The sequence below is a fragment of the Mandrillus leucophaeus genome, unplaced genomic scaffold (genome assembly GCF_000951045.1).
Source record: "Mandrillus leucophaeus isolate KB7577 unplaced genomic scaffold, Mleu.le_1.0 Scaffold351, whole genome shotgun sequence".
In the NCBI taxonomy this organism is placed as follows: domain Eukaryota; kingdom Metazoa; phylum Chordata; class Mammalia; order Primates; family Cercopithecidae; genus Mandrillus; species Mandrillus leucophaeus.
Window position 1 is genome coordinate 1,551,029 of NW_012103710.1, and position 25,939 is coordinate 1,576,967.

Consider the following 25,939-nt stretch of genomic DNA (forward strand, 5'->3'; position numbering starts at 1 on the left):
ACCAACAGTGTAAAAGTGTTCCTATTTCTCCACATCCTCTCCAGCACCTGTTGTTTCCTGACTTTTTAATGATTGCCATTCTAACTGGTGTGAGATGGTAGGATTCTTATATAGGTAAACTCATGTTACAGAGATTTGTTGTGCAGATTATTTCATCACGCAAGTACTAAGCCTAGTACCTAATAGTTATCTTTTCTGTTCCTCTCCCTCCTCCACCCCCTGCCCTCTAATAGGCCCTAGTGTCTGTTGTTCCTCTCTTTGTGTCCATGAGTTCTCATCATTTAGCTCCCACTTACACCTGAAAACATGTGGTATTTGATTTTCTGTTCGTGCATTAGATTGTCACCAACTCCATTCATGTTCCCATGAAAGACATGATCTTGTTCTTTTTTAATGCTGCATAGTATTCTATGATATATATGTCCACATTTTCTTTATTCAATTTGCCATTAATGGGCATTTAGGTTGATTCCATGTCTCACCTTATCCAAGTTCTCTCTGGGTAAGATTATGACACAAAGCTGGAGAGTTGATATACCTCTGAGGTAGGACAGTAAAGGTATATTGCTGGCCGTCCAGCTGAAGGCAGATTGCTTCTGGTGGGCCTTATGGACAGGAACAGAGATAAAGGCATTTGCCAAGTCAATGGCTACATACCAGGTACCAGGAGATGTGTTAATTTACTCAAGCAATGAAACCACATCTGGTACAGCAGTTAGCATTCTTCAAGATCCATGTCTTTGCTGTTGTGAATAGTGCTGCAGTGAGCATTTGTATGCATGTCTTTTTGGTTGAATGATTTATTTTCCTTTGGTTGTATACCTAGTGTATTAGTCAGGGTTCCCTAGAGGCATAGAACTAATAGGATACTATATATATAAAAAGAGGAGTTTATTAAGTATTAACTTACAAGATCACAAGGTCCCAAAATAGGCTATCTACAAGTTCGAGGAGTGAGGAGAGTCAGTCCAAGTCTCCAACTCAAGAACTTGGATTCCAATGTTTGAGTGCAGGAAAGCATCCAGCATGGAAGAAAGATGTAGGCTGGGAGGTTAAGCCAGTCTCACCTGTTCATGTTTTTCTCCCTGCTTTATATTCAAGGGCAGTTGATTAGATTGTGTCCACCAGATTAAAGGTCTGCCTTCCCCATCCCACTGATTCAAATGTTAATTTCCTTTGGCGACACCCACACAGACACACCTAGGATCAATACTTTGCATCCTTCAATCCAATCAAGTTGATGCCCACTATTAACCATCACAAGTTCACCTCTTGTCAACTTGAAGCCATAGTCATACGTTCAGTTTCCACAAAAGCTCAGCAACAGGCCAAGTGCTGCCTCTCAGAAGGAGAGTAGTTATCTGAACAAGGCAGGGCCTTACTCCAAAATCTTAGCGGCCTCTGCTGTGATTCACCTATGGGGGTCTGCCAAAGGCTCCAAACAGCATCTCTATCTGCCACTGATGCCTCAAGCACCATTGGATCTGCTGGGTCATATGGCCTAAGTGGCAGAGCAGCTTGCACAGCAGCCTGGGTCTGTTGCAGAGCCTTCTCCTGTTCTGGACCCCACTGAAAACTGGCAGCCTTTCAGGTCATTCAATAAATGGGACAGAGTAACACACCCAAGTGAGGAATGTGTCGCCTCCAAAATCCAAATAGGCTCACTAGGCGTTGTGCCTCTTTCTTGTTTGTAGAAGGGGCCAAATGCAGCAACTTATTCTTCACATTAGAAGGAATATCTCGATAGACCCCACACCACTGGACCCCTAGACATTTTACTGAGGTGGAAGGTCCCTAAATTTTAGTTGGATTTATTTTTCATTCTCTGGCATGCAAATGTCTCAGCAATAAGTCCAGTGTGTTTGCTACTTCCTGCTCACTTGATCCAATCAGCTTAGTTATCAATGTAATGGACCAGTGTGATATCTTGCAGAAGCAAAAAGTGATCAAGTTCTCTCTGGATAAGATTATGATACAAAGCTGGAGAGTTGATATACCTCTGAGGTAGAACAGGAAAGGTTTATTGCTGGCCTTGCCAGCTGAAGACAAATTGCTTCTGGTGGGCCTTATGGATAGGAATGGAGATAAAGGCATTTGCCAAGTCAGTGACTGCATACCAGGTACCAGGAGATGTGTTAATTTACTGAAGCAGTGAAACCACATCTGGTACAGCAGCTGCAGTTGGAGTCACCACGTTGTTAAGCTTAGGATAATCCAGTAGCATTCTTCAAGATCCGTCTGTCTTCTGCACAGGCCAAATAGGAGAATTGAATCGGGCTGTGTTAGGAATCCCCACCCCTGCATCTTTCAAGTCCTTGATGGTGGCACTAATCTTTGCAGTTTCTCCAGAGGTGCGATATTATTTTTGATTTAGTATTTTTCTAGGTAGAGGCAGGTGTAATGGCTTCTATTTGGCCTTTCCCACCATAATAGCCCTCACCATACCAGTCAGAGAACGTAGGTCGGGGTTCTGCCAGCTGCTAAGTATGTCTGTGACAATTATGCATTCTGGCACTGGGGAAAAGACTACAGGGTGAGTCCAGAGATCCACTGTACACACTCTAAGTCGGACCTGAGGTAAAACTCCATTAATTACCTGATGGCCATAAGCCACTGTTTTAACTGGAGGACAACAGTGACATTTTGGATCCCCTGGAATCAACATCAGCTCAGAGCCAGTGTCCATCAGTCCCCAAAATGTCTGATCATTTCCCTTTCCTCAATGCACAGTTGCCCTGGGTAAAAGGCCAGAGGTCTCCTTGGGGAAGGATGGGAGAAAAATTCACTGCATAAATTGTCAGTAATGTAGTAGGGTCCTTCCTTGAGGGGACTCAGCCTCCCCTTCATTCAAGGGATTCTGAGTCTTTGAACTGGCTTGTCTGGAAATGGATTGAGGGGCCGCGATTCTCTGTTTTTATAATTCAAAGTAGTCTTTTGTCTGTTCGACCTAGAAGTTTTCTGCTTATATTAATGAAGTAGGAATGCAGTAGGCTTCCTATCAGTTTCACTTCTAGGAACACTGTGATTAGCCAATGCCAGAGCTAAACAGGAGTCGGACTATTCTGGTTGCTGTTTTGTCTCTGGTGTCCATTACAGTAGCTACACCCACCTGGCCTTTGACGGTTGAGTGCCACTCTTTGGCCATCGCCACCTCGGGATCCAGTTATTCTTATTTTATTTAAATTTTGTAGTTGAGTGAATTCGGTTCCCACATTTAGATCTGACATACAGGAGAAGAGCGATTACGGGGCTCTTCAAAGATGTAGGTGAGGCCCTCACAAATCTATTTTGCAAGGCATTGGTCAAGGGTATATCTTCTGGAACCTCCCAGCTGGGATGAGTAGATCTAAAGCGACTAATCAACTTCACCATCTTAATCTCCCTAAGACTTGAGATCCCTTCCTCTGCATTAAACCAAGGGACATCAGGAATTTCCAGCGTGCTCACATTGGGCCATCTTTTAATCCATATTTCAACTAACTGAGCAACTAAATGATTAGAACATTTTTCAACTTCTCGAGCTGCAACATTAAATGCAGAGGCCCTACTTAGTTGGGCCAAATCAATAAATTCAGCCTGATTCAGCTCTGTGTTCCTCCCATCATTATCCCATACCCTTAATATCCATTCCCATGCCTGTTCTCCAGATTTCTGTTTATATAAATTAGAGAACTCAAGCAGTTCTTTTTGAGTGTAGTGCATTTCCTCATAGATCATGCTCTCAACCTCACCTTTAGGGGCCTGCATGACTTTAGTGCAATTATAGGTCTAGAAGGAAACAGGGTGTTGGGGCTAGCTCCTGAGGAGAATCAACATTCTTTTGCCTGACAACTGCCTCAGGGGAGGCCATCACTTTTGCCTCAGGCAGTGCAGGGTTTATCTCCTCCCACAAAAGTGGAAAGGCTGATGGCACCATGGGTTGGGGAGGGGATGTTGCCACTACTGGGGATGGGGAAGCTGTTTCTTCTGGCAAAAAAAAAGGTTCATCAGAGTGTACAAACTTAGTGTCCCCAGTTCTACAGGGTCCTCACACATGTCCCCATTCAAAGTTGTAGGGTCCCATTCTTTTCCAATCAATGCCCTCACTTCAACAGTAGACACCTGGCGAGGCTGTGCATGGAGCTTTTGTTGCAGGTCAGCCACTCACATGCTTGCTTTTCCACAATTTCTGCTCTTTCTCTGCAGGAGGTAAAAGTCTCAATCAGGGCAATTTTAGCAGATTTGAGGCTCAGTATCTTCTTCTGAAGCCAGGAGACAGAATCTCTGAGTTCATCATTTTCTTTCATCACTTTGTTCACTGAACTTAGGAGCAACCAACCAACTTCATTATGTTCCTTGGATTTCCACATACGGTCAAACCATATTACATATAGAGTCACTGAATTCCTTGTCTCTCATGAGTGGTGAATTAGGAGTGTCAAATACGTTTATTTTGTGTAACTCTCTAAACAGTTCATGCCAGTGACTATCAGTGTTCTCCATACTTTTAGAAGGAGAGTCCTCTAGAAACCCCAAAACTAATGAAAGAATTCCAACCTTAATATTCTCTTCCTCTAGAACTACTCCTGGTACCAAAATCTGTGTTAGTCAGGGTTCCCTAGAGAGCAGAACTAATAGGATAGATATAAATATACATATAAAGGGGAATGTATTAAGTATTACTTTACACAATCAGAAGGTCCCACAATAGGCTGCCTGCAAGCTTGAAGAGCAAGGAGAGCCAGTCTGAGTCTCAAAGCTAAAGAACTTGGAGTCTGATGTCTGAGGGAAGAAAGCATCCATCACGGGAGAAAGATGTAGGCTTGGAAGCTATGCCAGTCTTGTCTTTTCATGTTTTTCTGCCTGCTTTATGTTCGCTGGCAGCTGATTAGATGGTGCCCATCAGATTAAGGGTGGGTCTGCCTTCCCTAGCCCACTGACTCAAATGTTAATTTCCTTTGGCAACACCCTCACAGACATACCCAGGGTCAATACTTTGCATCCTTCAATTCAACAAGTTGACACTCAGTATTAACCATTACACCCAGTAATGGGATTGCTGGGTTGAATGGTAGTTCTATTTGTCGCTCTTTGGGGAAAATTGCCACAATGCTTTCCACAATGGTTGAACTAATTTATACTCTCAGCAACAGTGTATAAGAGTTCTCTTTTCTCCACAATTTCACCATCATCTGTTACTCTTTTACTTTTTTGATAATAGCCATTCTGACTGCTGTGAGATGGCGTCTTATTTTGGTTTTGATTTGCATGTCTCTAATGATCAGTAATATTGTGCTTTTTTCATGTGCTGCTTGGCTGCATATATGTCTTCTTTTGAAAAGTGCCTGTTCATGTCCTTTGCCCACCTTTTAATGGGATTTTCTTTTTGCAAATTTCTTTAATTTTCTTATAGATGCTGGATATTAGATACTTGTCAGATGCATAGTTCATAAATACTTTCTCTCTTACTGTAGGTTGTCTGTTTAGTGTGTTGATACTTATGCTGTGAGGAAGCACTTAATTAGATCCCATTTGTGAATTTTTGCTCTTGTCACAATTGGTTTTGGTGTCTTTGTCATGAAATTGATTGCAGAGGTGGCCCATCTGGAGCAGTGACTGCCATGATGCCAGCTTCATTGTGGAAGGCAAGACTGGGGCTGCATGCCCCATGGAGCTGGTGGTAGTCCCACCCTCCTAGGCACAGCTGCAGCCACTCAGCTGCCTGGGGATAGACAGTGGTGGGTCCCTGGTGAAGCCCCACCTTTGAGTCAGGGTTGGCCTGAAGTATGAGGACCAAGCTGCCAGTTCTGCAGACCAGAGTGAGGACTTACAGTGCTTTTTCCGAGCTTGACTGTGGTTGCCCATGGACCAATCAGCATGCACTTTGTTCCCTCTGAAGCCCATAAAAGCCCCAGACTCAGCCAAACTTGGGCAGATGTCGGGATGCCCTGCCTGTGGAGAGGAGCTACACACTGTGCATCTCCTCTCAGCTGAGAGCTGAGCAGACATCAGGGCGACCTGCCTGTGGAGAGGAGATATACATTGTGGGTCTCCTGTCAGCTGAGTGCTGAGCAGACATCAAGACGACCAGCCTGGAGAAAGTCTTTACCCAATTCTGGTCTCCTGAGAGCTGTATTGTTGCTCAATAAAGCACCTCTTTGCTTTGCTCACCCTCTGGTTGTCTACATACTTCATTATTCCTGGATGTGGGACAAGAACTTGGGACCCACCAAATGGGAGGACTGAAAGAGCAATAACACAAACAGGGCTGAAACACGCCTCCCACTCATGCTCACCCTGTTGCAGGCAATGAGAAAGAGAGAAGAGAGAAAGAAAGAAGAACTTTAGCCCTTCACGTAGCCCAGACTAGGAGATCCTTGATCCATGGCTGTGACACCCTCTTTGGGACTCTGTGGTTCCTGGCATCTCCAGGATTTTGGACACTGCTGTGTTTCCTGGTGCCCATAGTAGAAGCTGCTTGCTTTATGCCTGGTCCAGCTGCAGCTTAACAGGGAGCTGACACTCATGCCAGTGCCTGGACCTGCCCACCCTGCTGCAGCTGGCACACCTGGTTTTGAGCAGTGGCTGGACCCCATGCTCGTTCACTCACACACGTAACCCTCACCACTTCATGTCTGGCTCATCCTGGGCAGGCATGGGATCTGCGTTGGTAGCATGAGCTGAGCACAGCCTGTCAGGCCGAGTGGCGAGTGGGTGGAATGAACCCAGTGGGCCTGAGCAAAATTCAGGCAAAGGTGCCACAGGCCACTCAGGTTTCCAGCTGGCGAATCAACACTCCAAGCATCCAAAGGCAAAATGTTTGCCTGTTTGTATGTCGGAATGGTATTGCCTGTATTGTCTTCCAGGGTTTTTATAGTTTTGGATTTTACTTTTAAGTCTTTAATCCATCTTGAGCTAATTTTTGTATATGATATAAAGAAAGGGGGTCCAGTTTCAACTTCCTGCTTATGGCTAGCCAGTTGTCTCAGCACATTTATCAAACAGGGAGTTCTTTCCTCATTGCTTGTTTTTGTCAGCTTTGTTGATGATCAGATAGTTGTAAGCATGCAGCCTTATTTCTGGGCTTTCTATTCTATTCCATTGATTGTCTATTTTTGTACCAATATTGTACTATTTTGATAACTATAGTCCTTCCAAGTCAGGTAACATGATACCTCCAGCTTTGTTCTTTTTGCTTAGGATTGCCTTGACTATTCAGGCTCTTTTTTGGTTTCGTATGAATTTTCAAATTTTTTTTCTAGTTCTGTGAAGGATGTCATTGTTAGTTTGATAGGAATATCATTGAATCTATAAATTGCTTTGCGCAGTATGCCCATTATAATATTGATTCTATCCATAAACATCGAAGGTTTTTCCATTTGTTTGTGTCATCTCTGAGTTCCTTAAGCCGTGTTTTGTTATTCTCATTGTAGAGTTCTTCTTCCTGGTTTTCTGTACTCCTAGGTATGGTATGGTATGGTACAGTATGGTATGGTATGGTATGGTATTGTATTGTATTTATTTCATTTCATTTCATTTTTGTGGCAGTTGTGAATAGGATTGAATTCCTGATTTGTCTCTTGACTTGGCTATTGTTGGAGTATAGGAATGCTAGTGATTTTTGTGCATTGATTTTGTATCCTGAATCTTTTCTGAAGTTGTTTATCAGCTGAAGGAGCTTTTGTACCAAGACTCTTGGGTTCTCTAGATATAGAATCATGCCATCTGCAAATAGGGAAAGTTTGGCTTCCTGTCTTCCTATTTGGATGACCTTTCTTTCTTTCTCTTACCTGATTGATCTGGCCAAGACTTGCAATGCTATGTTGAATAGGGATGGTGAGAGAGGACATCCTTGTCTTGTGCCAGTTTTCAAGGAGAATGTTTCCTGCTTTTGCGTAAATGGTATGATGTTGGCTGTGAGTTTGTCATAGAAGGTTTTTATTATTTTGAGCTATATTCCTTCAATGTCTAGTTTATTGAGAGTTTTTAACACGAAGGATGTTGGCGTTTATTGAAAGGCTTTTCTGCATCTATTGAGATAATCATTTGGTTTTTGTCTTTAGTCCTGTTTATGTGATGGATTATGTTATTGATTTGCATATGTTGAACCAACTTTGCATCCAAGGGGTAAAGCCTACTTGATGGTGGTGGATTAGTTTTTTGATGTGCTGCTGTATTTCGTTTGCAAGTATTTTGTTGAGGATTTTTGCATCAAGTTCATCAAAGATATTGGCCTGGGCTGGGCACGGTGGCTCACGCCTGTAATCCCAGTACTTTGGAGGCCCCAGGCAGGTGGATTACCTGAGGTCAGGAGTTCGAGACCAGCCTGACCAACGTGGTGAAACCTCGTCTCTTCTAAAAATATAAATCTAGCAGGCGTGGTGGCACATGCCTGTAATCCCAGCTACCCAGGAGGCTGAGGCAGGAGAATTGCTTGAACCCAAAAGGCAGAGATTGCAGTGAGCCGAGATTGTGCCACTACATTCCAGCCTGGGCAACAAGACTGAAACTCCATCTCAAAAAAAATAAATAAATAAATAAATAAATAAATAAAAAAGATATTGACCTGAAGTTTTTTTTTGTTGTGTCTCTGCTGGGTTTTGTTATCAGAATGATGCTGGCCTCATAGAATGAGTTAGGTAGGAGTCCTTCTCTACAATTTTTTGAAATAATTTTATTAGGAATGATACCAGCTCTTATCTGTACATCTGGTAAAATTCAGCTGTGAGTCCACCTGGTCCTGGGCTTTTTTTGGTTGGTAGACTATTGCTGATTCAATTTTGGAGTTTGTTACTGGCCTTTTCTGGGAATCACTTTGTTCCTGGTTCAGTCTTGGGGGAGCATATGTGTCCAGGAATTTATCCATTTCTTCTAGGTTTTCTAGGTTGTTTGCATAGAGGTGTTCATAGTAGTCTTTGATTGTTATTTGTATTTCTTTCACATCAGTAATTATATCCCTTTTGTTGTGTGTGTGTGGGGGGGGAGGGGTTTGTTCATTCATTTATTTATTTATTCAGCAGATACACAGGGAGTGCCTGCCATTTGCTTGGCACTGTGGTCAAGCAACTGTGTGTGCAGTGTTGAGTGAAGCACATACTATCCCTGCTCTGTGACACTCACAGTTTGGCTCAGGTCCAGAGAGGAAGAATAGGTCTCCAGGGTGTGGTCAAGGTTCCACTGGGACAGTGGTGTTCCCCATACCAGTGAGGGGTTTAGTCTCTCCAGTGGATCTTCCACAGCATTTTACTTGTATGGGGCTGGGTAATCACTGGGTGGATAAAGAAAATGTGGTAATATGTACCATGTAATACTACTCAGCCGTAATAAAGGAATGAAATAATGGCATTTGCAGCAACCTAGATGGAATCGGAGAGTATTATTCTTAGTTAAGTAACACTGGAATGGAAAACCAAACATTATATGTTCTCACCCAGATATGGGATCTTAGCTGTGAGGACACAAAGGCATAAGAATGATACAGTGGACTTTGGAGACTTGGGGGGAAAGGGTAGGAGAGGGGTGAGGGATCAAAGACTACACATTGTGTACAGTGTACACTGCTTGGGTGCTGGGTTCACTAGAATCTCAGAAATTGCCACTAAATAATTTACTCATATATCCAAACACCATCTGTTCCCCCAAAGCCTATAGAAATAAAAAATGAATTAAAAAAAGATTATACAAACCAGTTTATCCATCCCTAGTACCATGAAATCAAAATATAACAGAATACTATAGTGATAATAAAAGTGTTCTTAGAATTAAATAACAATCATTTAAGAAAAATTCTTCTAACTATTAGTTAAGTTATCCCTGGTAACTGAAAGTGACGTTTATTTTTGTTGGAATAAACACAACTGTTTAGAAATAAAAAAAAAAATGCGTATTTTCTTTCCCTCTAGATGTAAGTGAAATATAGTCTGCTATACTCACCTCCCCCTTGCATTTTTCTATTGCTTATCTTGGAGATGACTCTGTAGCAGTATAGAGAGCTCTTTCTTATCCTTCCCCCCGCCCCCCACAGTTGCATAATAGTCCATTATGTGGATGTGCTAGAGTTTATCCAGTCTTATTGGTGGACACTTGGGTTCTTTCAAGTCTTTTAGTGTTATAAATGACGCCAAAATTAATAGCCTTGGCTTATATTGTACTTGCCAGTGTGTCTATATATATATATATATATATATATATATTTTTGTCATATAACAAATTCTTACAAATCCAGTGGATTAAAACAACACCCCTTTATTAACTCACAGTTTTGTAGGTCAGAAGTCTAGTACGGTGTGCCTGAATTTTCTGTGGCTGTTAGCTAGGGACTTCTTTGTGGTTTCTGGAGGCTACTCTCAGGTGTTATGTGTCCTTTTGCATTTCATCAATGGAGAACTTCCATTATACTGTATTCCTCTCATTCTTTGAATCTCTCTGACCTTTTGTGACCAGTTAGAGAACATTCCACTTTTAAATCGCTTTTTGATTAGGTCAAGCCCACCCCCATAATCTCCTATTTTAAAGTCAACTGATTAAAGATTTTAGTTGCATCTGCAAAAATTCCTTCACAGCAGTGCTTGCATTTGTGTTTGAGGCCTGAGAATCTTGAGGGCCATTTTTGAATTCTGCCTACCACAGTATCTTCAGGCTAGATTTGTAGAAGCATGATTACTGGGTTGAAAGGTAAATTCACATGTAATATATTCCAATGTACAGTTCTTATTGCTAGATTTCCATTCGCAGAGAATAATCCTTTTGCTTTCCTCCCAGTAAGATATTATAGTGCCTGTTTCCTGGTAGGCTGATTAAGAAGATTATGTGGTCAAAAGTTTAGATATTTGTCTGACAAGTGAAAAATGTTAATTTATGTATTGTTTTTCATTCTGAACAGAATATCCTTTTCTATGCTTAATGGCCATTGACATTTACTTATCCCTTAAATGTCTTTTCATTCATTTTTGCCTATTTTTCCATTTGTGTAGTTCTTTTTCTTGTAAATTTTAAGAGATTCTTTAGTTTTTAGGGATATTAGGTCTTAACTTTTCATGGCTTCATGTCAGGTATCTACCAAAATTCTAACACCTGTGAACAATTTCCAAGTTGTACTTTAGTAAATTAAAGGTGAATAATACAAAATACCCTTTTCCTTTAATACACACAATTTTTAAATTGCTTTCAGTTTCTATGCTTGCGATCCAGCTCTATGATAATGGTGTGTAAAGATGGTATTGTATTAGGTAGACAAATGCAAAATAGGACTTTTTTGATTTACATAACTAACTTTCAGGAAAAGCAGAGACTGCTGGAAACAGGACTGCAAGTGCTGTCGGGTCTACGTCTGTCTCTCTGTGTCTGTCCTCCTACATCCTCCACCTTTGCTTATTACTGCATTTCATGTTGGCTTTGTTGAATGGCAAGCACAGTGTAATAATGATCAAGAGTTCGAATTCTGAAGCCAGACTGCCTGCATTAGTTTCCTGGTTCTGCCTCTTACTAGCTGTGTGACCCTGAACAAGTTAGACCTCAGTTTTTTCTTCATAAAAGAGTGCCTTATGCTAAATGAAATAAGCCAGACACAAGAAGGACAAATACTACATAATACCACTTGTATGATGATTCCAAAATAGTTAAACTCATGAAAGTAAAGAGTGGAATGGTGTTGGCTAGAGGTGAGAATGGGAGAAAACAGGTATTAGTCAAATATACGAAGTTTTGGTTATACAAGATGATTAAATCCTAAAGATCTACTGTACAGCATAGCGCCTATAGTTAGCAATACTGTATTATATACTTAATAACTTGCTAAGGGGGCAGATCTCATGCTAAATGTTTTTATCTCTCACACACACTAATCAATGAGGCAGGAAGAAACTTTGGGTGGTGATGGATGGGCTTATGGCATAGATTGTGGTTGTGGTTTCACAGGTGTATACATATCTCCAAACTCATCACATTTCTACATTATTAGTATAGCTTATTTATGTCAATTAAACCTCAATGAAGTGAATTTTTTTTTTTTTTTTTTTTTTTTTAAAGAAGAGCTGTAATATTTTCATCTCAGGGTTGTTGTGAAGACTAAATGCATTTAGATCACCACCTGGCATATAATAAGTGATATATAAATGTTTGCTATAATTATTTTCTTCTTCTCTAGATGGTATTCTCCATAGGAGAGGACTCCATAGTCCTCCATTCCCCATAGGAGGGGCTACCTGTTATTCTGTAGTAATATCTTTACCCTCTCCCCTTTTGTTAATTTCCTAGGGCTGTCATAGCACATTACCACAAACTGGGTAGCTTTAAATCACAAAAATTTATTCTTTCCCAATTCTGAAGGCCAGAAGTTTGAAAACAAAGTGCCAGCAGGGCCATGCTTCCTCCCAAGGCTCCAGGGAAGAATCCTTTCATTTAGTTTCTGTTTTTTTCCACTGTTTCATGTCTTGTTGCTACATAAATCCAATTTCTGCCTCTATCTTTACTTGTCTGTTTCCTCGTCTCTGTCTTAAGTCTCCCTCCGTTTTTCTCTCAGGACACTTGTCTTAGATTAAATGTCTACTTTGATAATCCAGGAGGATATGGTTTGGCTGTGTCCCCACCCAGATCTCATCTTGAATTATAATTTCCATAATCCCCATGTGTCATGGGAGGGGCTTGACAGGAGGTAACTGAATTATGGGGGTAATTTCCCCCATGCTGTTCTCATAATAGCGACTGAGTTCTCATGAGATCTGATGATTTTCTAAGGAGCTATACCCCACTTTGCTCCCCACTTCTCCTTCCTGCTGCCATGTGAAGAAGGATGTGTTTGCTTTCCCCTCCACCATGATTGTAAGTTTCCTGAGGCCTCCCCAGCCATGTTGAACTGTGAGTTAATTAAACCTCTTTTTTTTTTTTAAAAATAAATTAGTCTCAGGTATGTCTTTATTAACAGCGTGAGAATGGACTAACGCATACCTCAAGACTCTTAACCTCTGCAAAGACTCTTTTTCTGAATAGGGTGACATTTACACGTTCTGGGGATGAGGCCCTGGACATACCTTTCTTTTTTTTTTTTTTTTTTTGGTGTGCATGTGAGGGTCACCATTTAATTCTCTATAACCCCAAGTAGGAGAGCAGCCTTTTCCTCTACTTTTCCACGTTGAAAAATCCCAAGGAAGGAGTTTGATTAGCTTAGCTTTATTCATAGATTAACCAATCATAAGCCACTTCTAGAAGTGGAAGTGCAGAACTATTGGGGTGTTACATGTGACCTATCCTCACCCTTCACTTGCCTATTTCTTCAAAAAAACGAGTCAGTCACATAGCCCAAACCTGCGTATTGGGGCAGTTGTAAACAGTAGGCACTCAAACATATCTTTATATAGAATTGATATTCCTTTTTGTTTTTCAAGTATGGCCTCAGTCTGACCTAGTAGGTTATTGAAAATATTCTCAAGCTGGACAGTATCTTTTAAAAAGATACGGAATTTCTGTCTACTTTTTGTAAGTCCCAGGTCTTCTTGCACTAGTTTGTTGCTGGGAAGCTGCTTCTTGATTTAGGAAGCTGATTCCCTTATTGACACATGTTACGGTGCTTAGAAACTGAAGCTCTCCGTAAGGCTTCCCAGGGGTTTTGTTTTCTTCCCTAAGTGGTGATACATCAGTGTAATCTTCTTCTTTGAAAATGCATTCTCATTGATAGATTACTGTAATCTACTCTTCCATTAGCTTGTTGGTAATACAGTATATCATTTTTATTCTAACAGTACCTAATACTTAGATTCAGAACTAGAATCTCAGTTACAAGATGTCACTGGCTATCAAATAGTTTGAGCTCTGCATTATATTCAGATAGCTGCGCAAATTTCAGTCACCTATACGAATTCCCTACTAATAAATGAATATTTATTATAATACATTTAGAAACTTCTATGCGTAGAACTAATTGGCAACCTCTCTCACCTCAGGTACAAGAAGGTTAATGATTCCTGATCAATTCTAGATTGTTTTATGAAGATTAACAGTGGTTAAAAATAGTGATAATAGGTCCTTTCTTTAAAATTATAATAATTATTAAGTAATAAAACATTTACCTATTTGTAGAATAGGTAGATAGTAAACAAGTTTCATCACTATGTCCAGGGCAAAGACTATTTATTTAATAGTATTCAGATGCTTGAGCAAGTCATGGCAATCTCTGTGGCTCTGTCATGTAGCTAATTCAGGAAAAAGTAGAGAGGTTAAAGGAGATGGAAAGAGTCGTGATGCAATTAATGAGAGTGACTGTGCAGCTGGAAATATGAATATGACTTGTTTAGCTTATGTTCCATTGTAATGTTTGAAGCAAGTAGTGCACAGCAAAGTAGTAGGTAACAGTAACAGATCATTTAAAAATAATAGTCTTTTTATTCATCATTACTAGGTAGTTTATTAATATTTACCAATTTAAACTCTCATGCTAGTATTATTTACACACTTCTACAACATAACCTAAGAATGGTAAATACATTCTTATATGTTGGGTACAAATTTCTACTAGATAGCTTTACCCACAATCCAGTTGTTGCATTAGTATTGATCAGTATTTGATTAGATTAGTATTTTTCAAATGTGATTTTGAAATGTCTATTATTTCCTCCTTTTTACAAATTCATTCCCTTGCCTCTTTTTTTAATTTGATGAAATAGTCTTTGTATCATAAGCGACAAATTCTTCAATAAATATTATGTGACTTTACTCCCTAGCAAAACCTTTCATCTTTTGCCCTATTGGTAACAGAAATATCCTGAATTTAAACTCATTGGAGAGTAGCAAGTTTCTTGGTCAGGAAAATGAGCAATGAGAGAGATAGATATTTGTCCATGAATAAATTTCTTAGGCCTGAACCCAAAGATATACGTAAAAGCAGGGAATTATAGAAAGAAAGACTTCTTCTTTTTTTTTTTTTTTTTCTTTTCCGAGACAGAGTTTTGCTTTGTCACCCAAGCTAGAGTGCAGTGGCACTATCTTGGCTCACTGCAACCTCCACCTCCCGGGTTCAAATAGTTCTCCTGCCTCAGCCTCCCGAGTAGCTGGGATTACAGGCACCCATCACCACACCTGGCTAATTTTTTTTTTTTTTTTTTTTTTAGAGACAGTGTTTCACCATGTTGGTCAGGCTGGTCTTGAACTCCTGACCTCGTGGTCCGCCAGCCTTGGCCTCCCAAAGTGCTGGGATTTCAGGCATGAACCACTGCACCCGGCCAAGAAAGCCTTTTAAAACATGTTCAAAATTGTGTGATTGGCTAAAATTGTGAGTGCTAGGACAACTGCTGGCACTTAGATCATCAGGTTCTGTATGTATTTGCTTTAGTGGTTTTGAAGCCTTGGCAACACACTGGAACATCACAGGGAGCTTTTAAAAGAGTATTAATGCCAGAATCCCACCCCTAGACATAGTGATTTAATCGGCCCGGGGTTGAACCTGGGCACCTGTGTATCTTTTTTAAGTTCTCTATGTGATTCTAATGTTCAACCGGGGTTGGAAACTGCTGATTTACATGAGCCAGGTAATCTCTATTAAGAAAATCTCAAATAGTTACTAGATACAATATTTGGATCCATTATTCATTCTTCTAATTTGTGGATTTTATATTTGTTTTTCAAAGTAGTTTACATTTTTGGCAATTTTATCAATATTTAACTGGTGGTATAAGGTGCTCACTAGTGCCAGAGTAGGGTCAAAATCAGTGTTTTCCACTTTGGCTGAACACTAGATTCACTTCGGAAACTTTTACAGTCCTAATGTAAGTCTAGGCCACACTCAGACCAGTTAATTCAGAAACTTTGAGGGTTAGGACCCAGACATTAAATAATAATAATAATAATAATAATAGTTATTATTATTATTATTATTTACAGCTCCTCAGGTGATTTCTTTATAAAGCCAAATTTGAGAGCTACAAATCTAAATAAGTTGTTGTTGACTTAATTTTCTTTAAATGATTTCAGTTAAGTACAGCCTCACTTTGTCTCTTTTTTTTCAGGATATTATTGACAGACTTATAATTTTGAATTCTGAAGCTAAGATTCGTTCTTTATTCAACTATGAACAATCACATATCTTTGGTCTAAGGTAAAGTGCTACATTTTACTTTTGATATTACATTTTATGTTCCACAAAAAATAAGCATTTGTCCTATCTACTTTTAAAAAGTATTTAAAATTAGCTAATATTTAAAAGCATGCTTAAAGGTAATTTGTCTTCCTGTAACGTTATAGACACAGTAAATTATGGCAATTAGATATTTGTACCATGGCCTTTGTCTGAATTTGGATTCTGTATTATTATAGTGTCTCCCATTCCTTAATTTAATATAGACACAGTAAATTATGGCAATTAGATATTTGTACCATGGCCTTTGTCTGAATTTGGATTCTGTATTATTATAGTGTCTCCCATTCCTTAATTTAATAGAGGCATTTTGGGGACTATATTTCATTTAGTTTACTCAGGAGTCAACTTGACCTTCCCTGGGTTGGTATTTGGCTAGATTCTTGTCACAATACACCCTTAAAAGAGGCTTAGAAATGGATGATTTATCCTGAGGCCCAAGTTTTGCTCTTTGGTGTTAATCATTACTTTTCAACTTTGCCTGAAGTTTAAATCTTTCTAGTTGAGTTCATGTTCCTTGATATTTTATTTCCCATATTCAAATGGGAAATAAGGCATAGTTGGTAGGGCTATAGGGACTCGTGAAATTCGCAGTCTTTTGCTCATATGTAAACTTATAATTTGCTTCCCTACCTGTAAATTACTACCTTTAAAAGCAGCTGAATTAAGGAAATTTTCCATTTCTATAGTTTCATTATTTTTCTTTCTTTTCTATTAGCAAAGTAACTTCACCACCTAAGAAAGGAAGCAATTATTTTTCTAAAGTTAGAATTCTCTGATGATAGTGTATTTTTAACTTTTTAAAAACTGTATATTAATAGATGAGCTTCGTGTTTGGACTTTATAGTTCATTGGAGGTATAACAAAGGTACTGCTATTATAGTTCTTTGGCTGGTGTGCCCTTTATCTCAAAATGTGTTTTCACATTAAATTTTAATTTTTAGTCTATAGTCTCAGATACATCAGATAGCAAGTTTTGATGAAGTAAACTAGGAAAAACTACATTCAGTAGAATTTCCTTTTGCATAGCAAGTATGTTTCTGAGTTTTGCAGTTATAGAACATCGATTTTGGCCTCTTGTTGTTGATACACTGAGTAAATTTCTTTTTTTTTTTTTTCTGTATATTTTCTCACTTGTGTGGAATAATATTTTCTGTAGTGTTCTTTGGAAGAAGATTTTAACAATGGGACTTTATTAAGTTATGTGAAAATCAATCCAAGAAGTGAAATGCTCCTGGGAATAACGTACATTAATTTTCATAGTATGTGCTTTCTCATAATATCCAAATGTTATCATTCTATCCTACTCTAAAGAATTTACTATCCCGTTGTTGATAGATATAATAGAATAGTGCAATATGGTGGTTAGCAACATGGACTTGTGGTCAAACTGCCTGCTCTTTCTTTACTGGTTGTGTGAAATGGGGTCTCAGTTACTCATCTGTAAAGTGGAGGATAATTACATTATTTTCCATATAGAGTTATTGTCATAATTGATATGAAAAATTAAAAAGGCTTAAAATAGTACCTGGCACACAGAAAGCACTGTAAAAACAGTAGTAGTAATAGTTCTAATAGCAATTCTTCGTGTCTTTCTTTATATCTGCTTGACCTATGCTCTTTTTGTGTTTTACTATGAAATAATTTTTGTCTTCATTTTTTCGGTATCTCAGTAGTCATAAACATGCTACCTAGTAATTTCCTTGTTTTATATCAGCATTCAAAAAGAGAAAATGACAAAATTTCTTTCTGAGGAAAAGTTTGTATTTTAACTTTATTTGTTTTTTAACAAGTTTTTCTTTCATAAATTTAGGTTTTGAGATTCCTATTCATAATAATGTTTAATTCAGGTGTATTTGTAAGTCATATATTTTAAACTAATAATTTACTTTCATTTTCTACTAATTTCTGTCTGTTATTGGTCATTGATATCTAATGGTGATAAATCTAGATCATAGGTTTGCATTATTCATAAATCTTGTGTTTCTGTGTGGTTGTGATTTTTACCCCTATGTTTCTTTCCTATTCCCACAGTATTTTTGTTTGTTTCTAGTTAAGCCTTCCTTGTACCTTTCTCTTCAGTGGATTATCCATTATTGTGTCTGAATCTATGTTTATCACTGCTTGTTCCATTTACTTTATATTTTCTTCTGCCTCAAAACTGTAGCAGTAGCATTAAGTATAATGCTTGATACAACTTATTTATCACAACACTCAGATGAAGCTAATATGAGGCTTAGTGAAATGTGGCATGAACAGCATCACATTCTGTTTAAATGTCTGAATTTTAATTTGCCAAGATCTTACAAATCTTACATTGTAAATGACTAATATTCAAGAAGGGTGCTCCTTTGATTAACCTCCCCTCTTCACCCCTACCCCTTTTCTCCCTCTTCCAACCTATCCTTTTATTATACATCATTCCTATTAGTGTGAAGACATGCCTTCATATGTCCCATCTTACAATGAAATACAACAAACCACACAGAGAAATACCCTTGACCTTGTGTCTCCTTGCAGCCACTGATCTATATAGCAAAATATGTCTATACGAACTGTCCTCAGTTGCTAACCTGTATTTACCCAACTCACTTTGATTTGACATTGACTTTATAATTTTGTCAGAACTATTCATCCTGCTCATTGCTATATCACTTGTAACTTCCACGCTGATGATTCTAGTGCATTCTTCTCTTTTCTTATCTTACTACAACTGTCAGTAGCATTTGATATAGTGGACAATTTGTTTTTTTCTTTGTGAAAAATTCTTTCCATTTCTGTGCTATCACACACTCTTATTGCTGCAGTTTTTTTTTTTTTTTTTCCCATTCTCTAGGCAAACTGTGAATGTTGGAATGCTCAGGATTTAGTCTTTGGCCCAGGTCCAAGGATCCTAGCTTTCTGTATACTTTAGAAATTAGTATACAGTATACTGTATACTTCCTGTATACTCCTAATTTATTCCACTTAAACATTTGCCTTCAAATATCGTTTATATGCCAGCAGATGCCCCCATTTATATCACTAGCCCAAACCTCTCTTTTCAGCTACCAGACCTATATATACACCTGCCTTCTGACATCTCAATTTATATATTTCTCGTTTAAACATGTTTATAATTGAACTCTTGGGTCTTTGGGAGACCTTTTTGTAGGAGACCTCCTCCTACAAAAACAAACAAAATAAATCTTTCATTTCTATCCCGTTAAGTGACCCAACCATCTCTTTAATTGCTTAATCTTGAAAGTCATCATAACTTTTTTCTGTTTTTCAAAACAATATGTCTTTATTATAAGTAAATTAACCAATGCAGAAAACTAAATATAATGAAATGAAATTCCTTATAATTCTAAAACTCATTATTAACACTGGTAAATCATTCTAGACCGCTTTCTATACATATACAGACAGAAAGATATACAGATATATAAAAATAAATTCTTTTATAAAAATAGAATTATAGTACAGTTGCCACTTTAAATTTGAACTGAATTTTATAGGGAAAAAAAAAAAAAAAAAGAAGCCCCAGCGTGAGACTGAAGGAATTGCTGAATTTCAGATAACTGTTTTTTCGCTCCGGGGGTCTTTATTTTCTAAGCGATTCCTCTAAGGTAAAGAGAAAAGATGATATAAAACATTTCAAGAGGTTTGAGCATGATTTTTCACTTTTGGACAGTATTGATCAACTCTACTGTGATAGATGAAGACATTCATGTTCTTGTCAACTGCCCACGTCCCCTGTCCTCACCTGTGTTAAAAAGTAGTTCCTTTGCCCATTTCCTAACCTACCATGATGGGTCAGAGACCCTATCTTCCTCCCTCCCCAGGAGGGTGATTAAGCAATAAACTAATCTGCACTTTTCAGTGTAGTGACCTAATATATGAAGTGCCTTTTATGATGACTGTACAGTAAGATTTACAATTTTAAAATTTACTCTTGTATATTTACTCAACCAGTATTTATTGAACACGCATTCTGAGCTATGGACTGTGCCAGTATGGCGGATGCAATGATGAGTGAATCAGATGTGGTGCTCATTCTCTTTAACCTTGTTATCTAGTGAGGAGTAAGATATTAAGTTAGTCGAAGAATCTGAGGTAATTAAGGCAGAAAAGAAACACGTTCTTATAAAGCTCTCACCCATCTTTTATCATTTAAGTTACTGGAAATTCTGGACACCATTGTGTGACTTACCTTAATATATCTCTACCTTTCCTGTGTACAATAGTTCCTACCCTTCCTTAGCCTGAACTAATGCTCCCAGGAGGTTAGACTCCTTATCTCCCTCAAGGACAAAACAGCATTTATTCCTGCCTCTATACTTGTTTTTCATGTCTTGACTACTGTCTTTGCTTTTGTCTACTTATTCAAATTCAACCCATCCTTCAAAACAAAGCTTGCTCCATGAGTTATTTATAGCCCATTCTGATCTTGTCTTCTCTTTGCATGTCTCTTGCCTTTTTGGTCCTTCCCACAGATTTAATATTTTATTTATTTCTTCTTTCTGAATACAACTTCAGTTTCCTAAGGGAGTATTATCTTCTTCTACTTTCATGTCTACCACATTGACAGATCGTTTTGAGTTCTTTGATTAGCATTTGTTTGTTAAATCTGCTGATTGGTTAAAACAGTTGCCTGGAAACTTTCAATACTGCCCAAGGCTTAGAAGCTTGCACTTTTCTTAACCATTTTTAGTAGGTTTAGAGGAATGTTATATTCCTTCTTGGACATTTTATTTCAATACAAAAGCTGTAAATTTCATGGGGAAACATGATATCATCATTTAATATTAATAGTTTTCTTTATATCAAACTGACCACATTAAGTTTTATTATAAGCTGTAGAATTGCAGCTTTTTTTTTTTTTTTTTTTTACTTTGGTCTTCAGTGCTAAAGATGTACTTAGTTTACACAACTTAAATCTTATATAGTAACTCTTAGTTAAATATATATTAAAATTTAGCATGGTTTAAAAATGTTAATATAGTTCTCCTAAAATCTATTTCTTCTTTGCTCATTTGAAACTATAATGTGGCCCATTTATTGTTAATTTTCTTAAAAACAAAACTCGGGAGTCTATACTTACAAAATAGCTTTTAAAATTAATCATTTGCTGTTTGTTATTATTTTACATTTACCCACCAACAGTAAATTTTATATATAGTACAATGAACAGTTTTATACATCCTTAGCTTCTTTGTAAAAAAAAAAGTCTGACCTCTGAGATGACTTTAATACGAAAAGTTAAAAATTCGTATTTGTTTTAAAAAAATTCATATTTGTTTTAGTGTAATTAAAAGCAGTTTGGTTATTTTAACAAGTAGCAAGCATAGCCAAATGTTAGTATTTCATCACAGCAAATCGCCAAATTATTTATTTCTAGTGACCCAGTTGCTAACTAGAGTTAAATGTGATTAACCTTAGTAATAAGAAATAATCTCACAATTACCTCATGTAATCTTTTTTTAATATCAGCAATGAGAATATAACATGATGACAAAACCATCCACATTTTGGATTTTATATGCACATGTATACATACATACATGTATGTGCATATCTAGAATTTATTTTTTTAAGTTAATAAAAATAAAACGATCGATTACTGATTGAAAACATCAGTAACTAATTCAAAATTCTAATTTAATCAAACAATTCTTGTTTACATAGAAAAATTCAAGAATGCTGAAAACAAAAGGAGAAAGCAACACTCATTCCCCTACCTCTTCATGGTAACCACTGTTAACCCTATTATGCTCATATTTTGACTTTTAGCTACGGAATTTTTTTTTTTTTTGGAAAAATAGGAGTGTTACTGTTTGAGACTTCCCTTTTTTACTTAAGTATTTAAAATTATCCATTCACACCTATAAATATTAATCTGTGTCATAATTTTAAAGGATTAAATAATGTTCCAGTACCTGATTGAATCCCAATTTTCTGTTTTTACACACGTAGGTTTTTGTTTTTGTTATAAATGTCTGTGGATAAATATCTTGATGTTTATAGTTGTTGCTCCGCAACAAATCTGTAGAAGCATACTTGCTAAGTCAAAGGATGGGCACATAAGATAAAAAAACCTTATGTATTTTTATCTATACCCTTATTATGATTTAATTTTCTTGACCTCTCTGTAGCATTTTATATTCTGCCTACTTAACGTAATGTATTCCTTTCATTCTTGTTCATTCACTCAAAAAATATTTTTTGAGTCTTTGCTAAGTGCCATACTTTCTTAGATACAGTCTTTTTGGCACCCTCACTGACTTTGTTCTTCTTTATTTTTGGATTCGTTTGTGTCATTCATTTTTGCTAATTCTTTATTCTCCTCCTTTATTTAACTTTCAATTAGAATTGTCTTCTAAGTTATGTCTTTAGTTCACCCTCCATTTTATCTACAGTGGCTTCAGTGATCACTTCTTTTTTTTCGTTTTCTGGAGACAGAGTCTGGCTCTGTCGCCCAGGCTGGAGGGCAGTGGCGCAATCTCGGCTCACTGCAAGCTCCGCTTCCCAGGTTCACACCATTCTCCTGCCTCAGCCTCCTGAGTAGCTGGGGGGCTACAGGCGCGGGCCGCCACGCCTGGCTAATTTTTTGTAGTTTTAGTAGAGATGGGGTTTCACCCTGATAACCAGGATGGTCTTGATCTCCTGAGCTCGTTATCTGCTCACCCCGGCCTCCCAAAGTACTGGGATTACAGGCATGAGCCACTGTGCCAGGCCGACCACTTCTTTACTGACTACCCCTATATCTGTACGTCCAGCCCTAAGCCTATCCTGAGCATTTTTGCAAGTTTTATGTGGCATTTGGATCTGTGTATCACGCAGGCTCCACAAACTCAGTATGTCCTGTATTAGTCAGAGTTCCCTAGAGGGACAGAACTTATAGGATACACATATATATGTGTGTGTGTGTGTGTGTGTGTGTGTGTGTGTGTGTATCATAACAATTGGAAACGCCTCAATCCCCAACCATGTATATGGATCTCCTGTATTCCAAACATACTCTTCCTTACCTCCATTATGGAATAGGATACACATATATATGTGTGTGTGTGTGTGTGTGTGTGTGAGTGTGTGTGTATCATAACAATTGGAAACGCCTCAATCCCCAACCATGTATATGGATCTCCTGTATTCCAAACATACTCTTCCTTACCTCCATTATAGAGTAGTAGACTGATTTCATCTTCATAGTCTGGGTCAGTCACCCCAGCCAACACTGTAACTCCCTTCTTAGTCTATTGACTTAAAGATAGGAGGAACCCAAAGTGTCCAGGTGGCAATCTTAACTTCCAGTTTAATGGAATTGTTGTTTTATCTCCTCATGGCAGTGTTCCTCCCTCTGGAACTAAGACCTCTAGGTCAAGAGAATGTAATGTTGTGGGAAAAGGGGGCAAACATTTTGCTAGTAGGTCGCTAGCAGTGATGGTGAGTGGTGCTACCTCCACTTCCACTCCTTAATTCCTGGAATCATGAATCCTGGCTATGGCAGAAACAGTATCATATATTGGACGCTGATACAGAGCATACATGGCCTTCTGTAGAATTTCTCCAGCCTTCAAATTATTGTTACTTAGTTGTCATTGTAATTGTGACTTCAAAAGGCCATTCCATTCTTCTATCAATCCAGCTGCTTCAAGATGATGGAGGACATTGTAAGACCAGTGAATTTCATGAGCATAAACCACAGCCCTGCTTCTTTAGCCATAAAGTGAGTGCCTTGGTCAGAGGCAATGCTATGTGGAATACCATGATAGTGGACAAGGCATTCCATGAGTCCACGGATAGTAGTCATGGCAGAAGCATTGTGTGCAGGATAGGCAAACCCATATCCGGAGTAAGTGTCTATTCCAGTGAGGACAAACCTCTGCCCTTTCCATAATGGAAGAGGTCCAGTATAATCAGCCTGCCACCAGGTAGCTGGCTGATCACTCCAAGGAATGGTACCATATCAAGGGCTCAATGTTGGTCTCTGCTGCTGGCAAACTGGGCACTCAGCAGTGGCCATAGCCAGGTCAGCCTTGGTGAGTGGAAGTCCATGTTGGTGATCCCATGAGTAACCTCCATCCCTGCTACCATGGCATCCCTTCCACCATGGCCAGTTTGTTCATGGGCCCGTTGGGTGATGACAAAGGTGGCTGGGGAAAGAGGCTGAATGGTGTCCACAGAACGAGTCATCCTATCCACTTGATTATTAAAATCCTTCTCTGCTGAGGTCACCCGTTGGTGAGCACTCACATGGGATACAAATATCTTCATGGTTTTTGACCACTCAGAGAGGTCCATCTACATACCTCTTCCCCAAATTTCTTTCTCACCAGTTTTCCAATCATACTTCTTCCAAGTCCCTGACCATCCAGCCAAACCATTGGCTACAGCCCATGAGTCAGTATATAATCACACATCTAGCCATTTCTCCTTCCATGCAAAGTGCACAAGCTGGTGCACTGCTCGAAGTTCTGCCCACTGGGAAGATTTCCCTTCACCGCTGTCCTTCAGGGATTGCCAGAAAGGGGCTGTGGTGCTGCAGCTGTCCACTTTCAGGCGGTGCCTGCATATGGCGCAGAACCATCTGTGAACTAGGCCCTAGTCTTCTCTTCCTCTGTCAGCTGATCATAGGGAACTCACCATGAGGCCATCGGTGAAAGCTGGGGGAGAGAAGGCAGGGTGGCAGGAGTGGAGACTAAGGGCATTTGAGTCACTTCCTCATGTAACTTTCTTGTGCCTTCATGACCTGCTGAAGCCTGATCACATATATACAACTTCCACTTGATGAAGAAATGCTGCTGTGCATGACCCGCTTTATGGCTAGATAGGTCAAAAAGCACCCAGTTCATGATAGGCAGTTCAGGTCGCCTGGTGACTTGACCCATAGTCAAACATTCAGTTTCCACCAAAGCCCAGTAATATCCCAAGAGGTGTCTCTCAAAAGTAGAGTAGTTATCTACAGAAGATGGTAGGGCCTTTCCAAAATCCTAGAGGCCTCTGCTGTGATTCACTTATGGGGACCAGCCAAAGGCTCCAAACAGCATCCCTGTCTGTAACAGATATCTCAAGCCTCATTGGATCTGCTGGGTCATATGGCCCAAGTGGCAGAGCAGCTTGCACAGCAGCCTGAATCTGTTGCAGAGCCTTCTCCTGTTCTGGACCCCACTCAAAACTGGCAGACTTTAAGGTCACTTAATAAATGGGCCACTACTTTAACTGGAGGACCACAATGATGTTTTTATCCCTGGAATCAACGTCGCTCAGAGCCAGTGTCCAGTAGTCCCCAAAATGTCTGATCATTTTCCTTTCCCCAATGCACAGTTAACCTGGTACAAAGCCAGAGGTCTCCTTAGGGAAACATGGGCGGAATATTCACAGTATAGATTGTCGGTACTGAAGTGGGGTGCTTCCTCAGGGGGACCCAGTCTCTCCTTCACTCACGGGGTTCTGGGTCTGTAAACTGGCTCCAGTCTGGAAATTGACTGAGGCGCCATGATTCTCTGTTTTTATAATTTAAATTAGTCTTTTGTCCATTTGACCTAAAAGTTTTCTGCTAATATAAATTAAGCAAGAACGCATTAGGCTTCCTGTCAATTTCACTTCTAGAAACAGTGTGATTAATTAGTTAATGTCAGAGCTCTGCATGAGTCAGACTATTCTGTTTGCTGCTTTGTCTCTGTTGTCCATTACGGTAGCTAGGCCCACCTTGCCTTTGATGGTTGAGTGCCACCACTTGGCCCTTGCCACATCGGGATCCAATTATTGTTATTGTATTTAAATTTTGTAGTTGAATGACTTCAGTTCCCACTGTTAGATCTGACATACAGAGAAGAGCAATTACAGAGCTCT

General features: G+C 38.9%; 1 protein-coding gene across 1 annotated transcript in view; it reads left to right on the plus strand.

Moving 5' to 3' along the window:
* Positions 1-25,939, plus strand: part of TBC1D32 (TBC1 domain family, member 32) — a 254,389-nt gene that overhangs the window by 105,182 nt on the left and 123,268 nt on the right. The window contains exon 22 of the mRNA XM_011989387.1: positions 15,975-16,063. Coding sequence (XP_011844777.1) covers positions 15,975-16,063 — 89 coding nt within the window. The remainder of the gene's footprint in view (positions 1-15,974; positions 16,064-25,939) is intronic.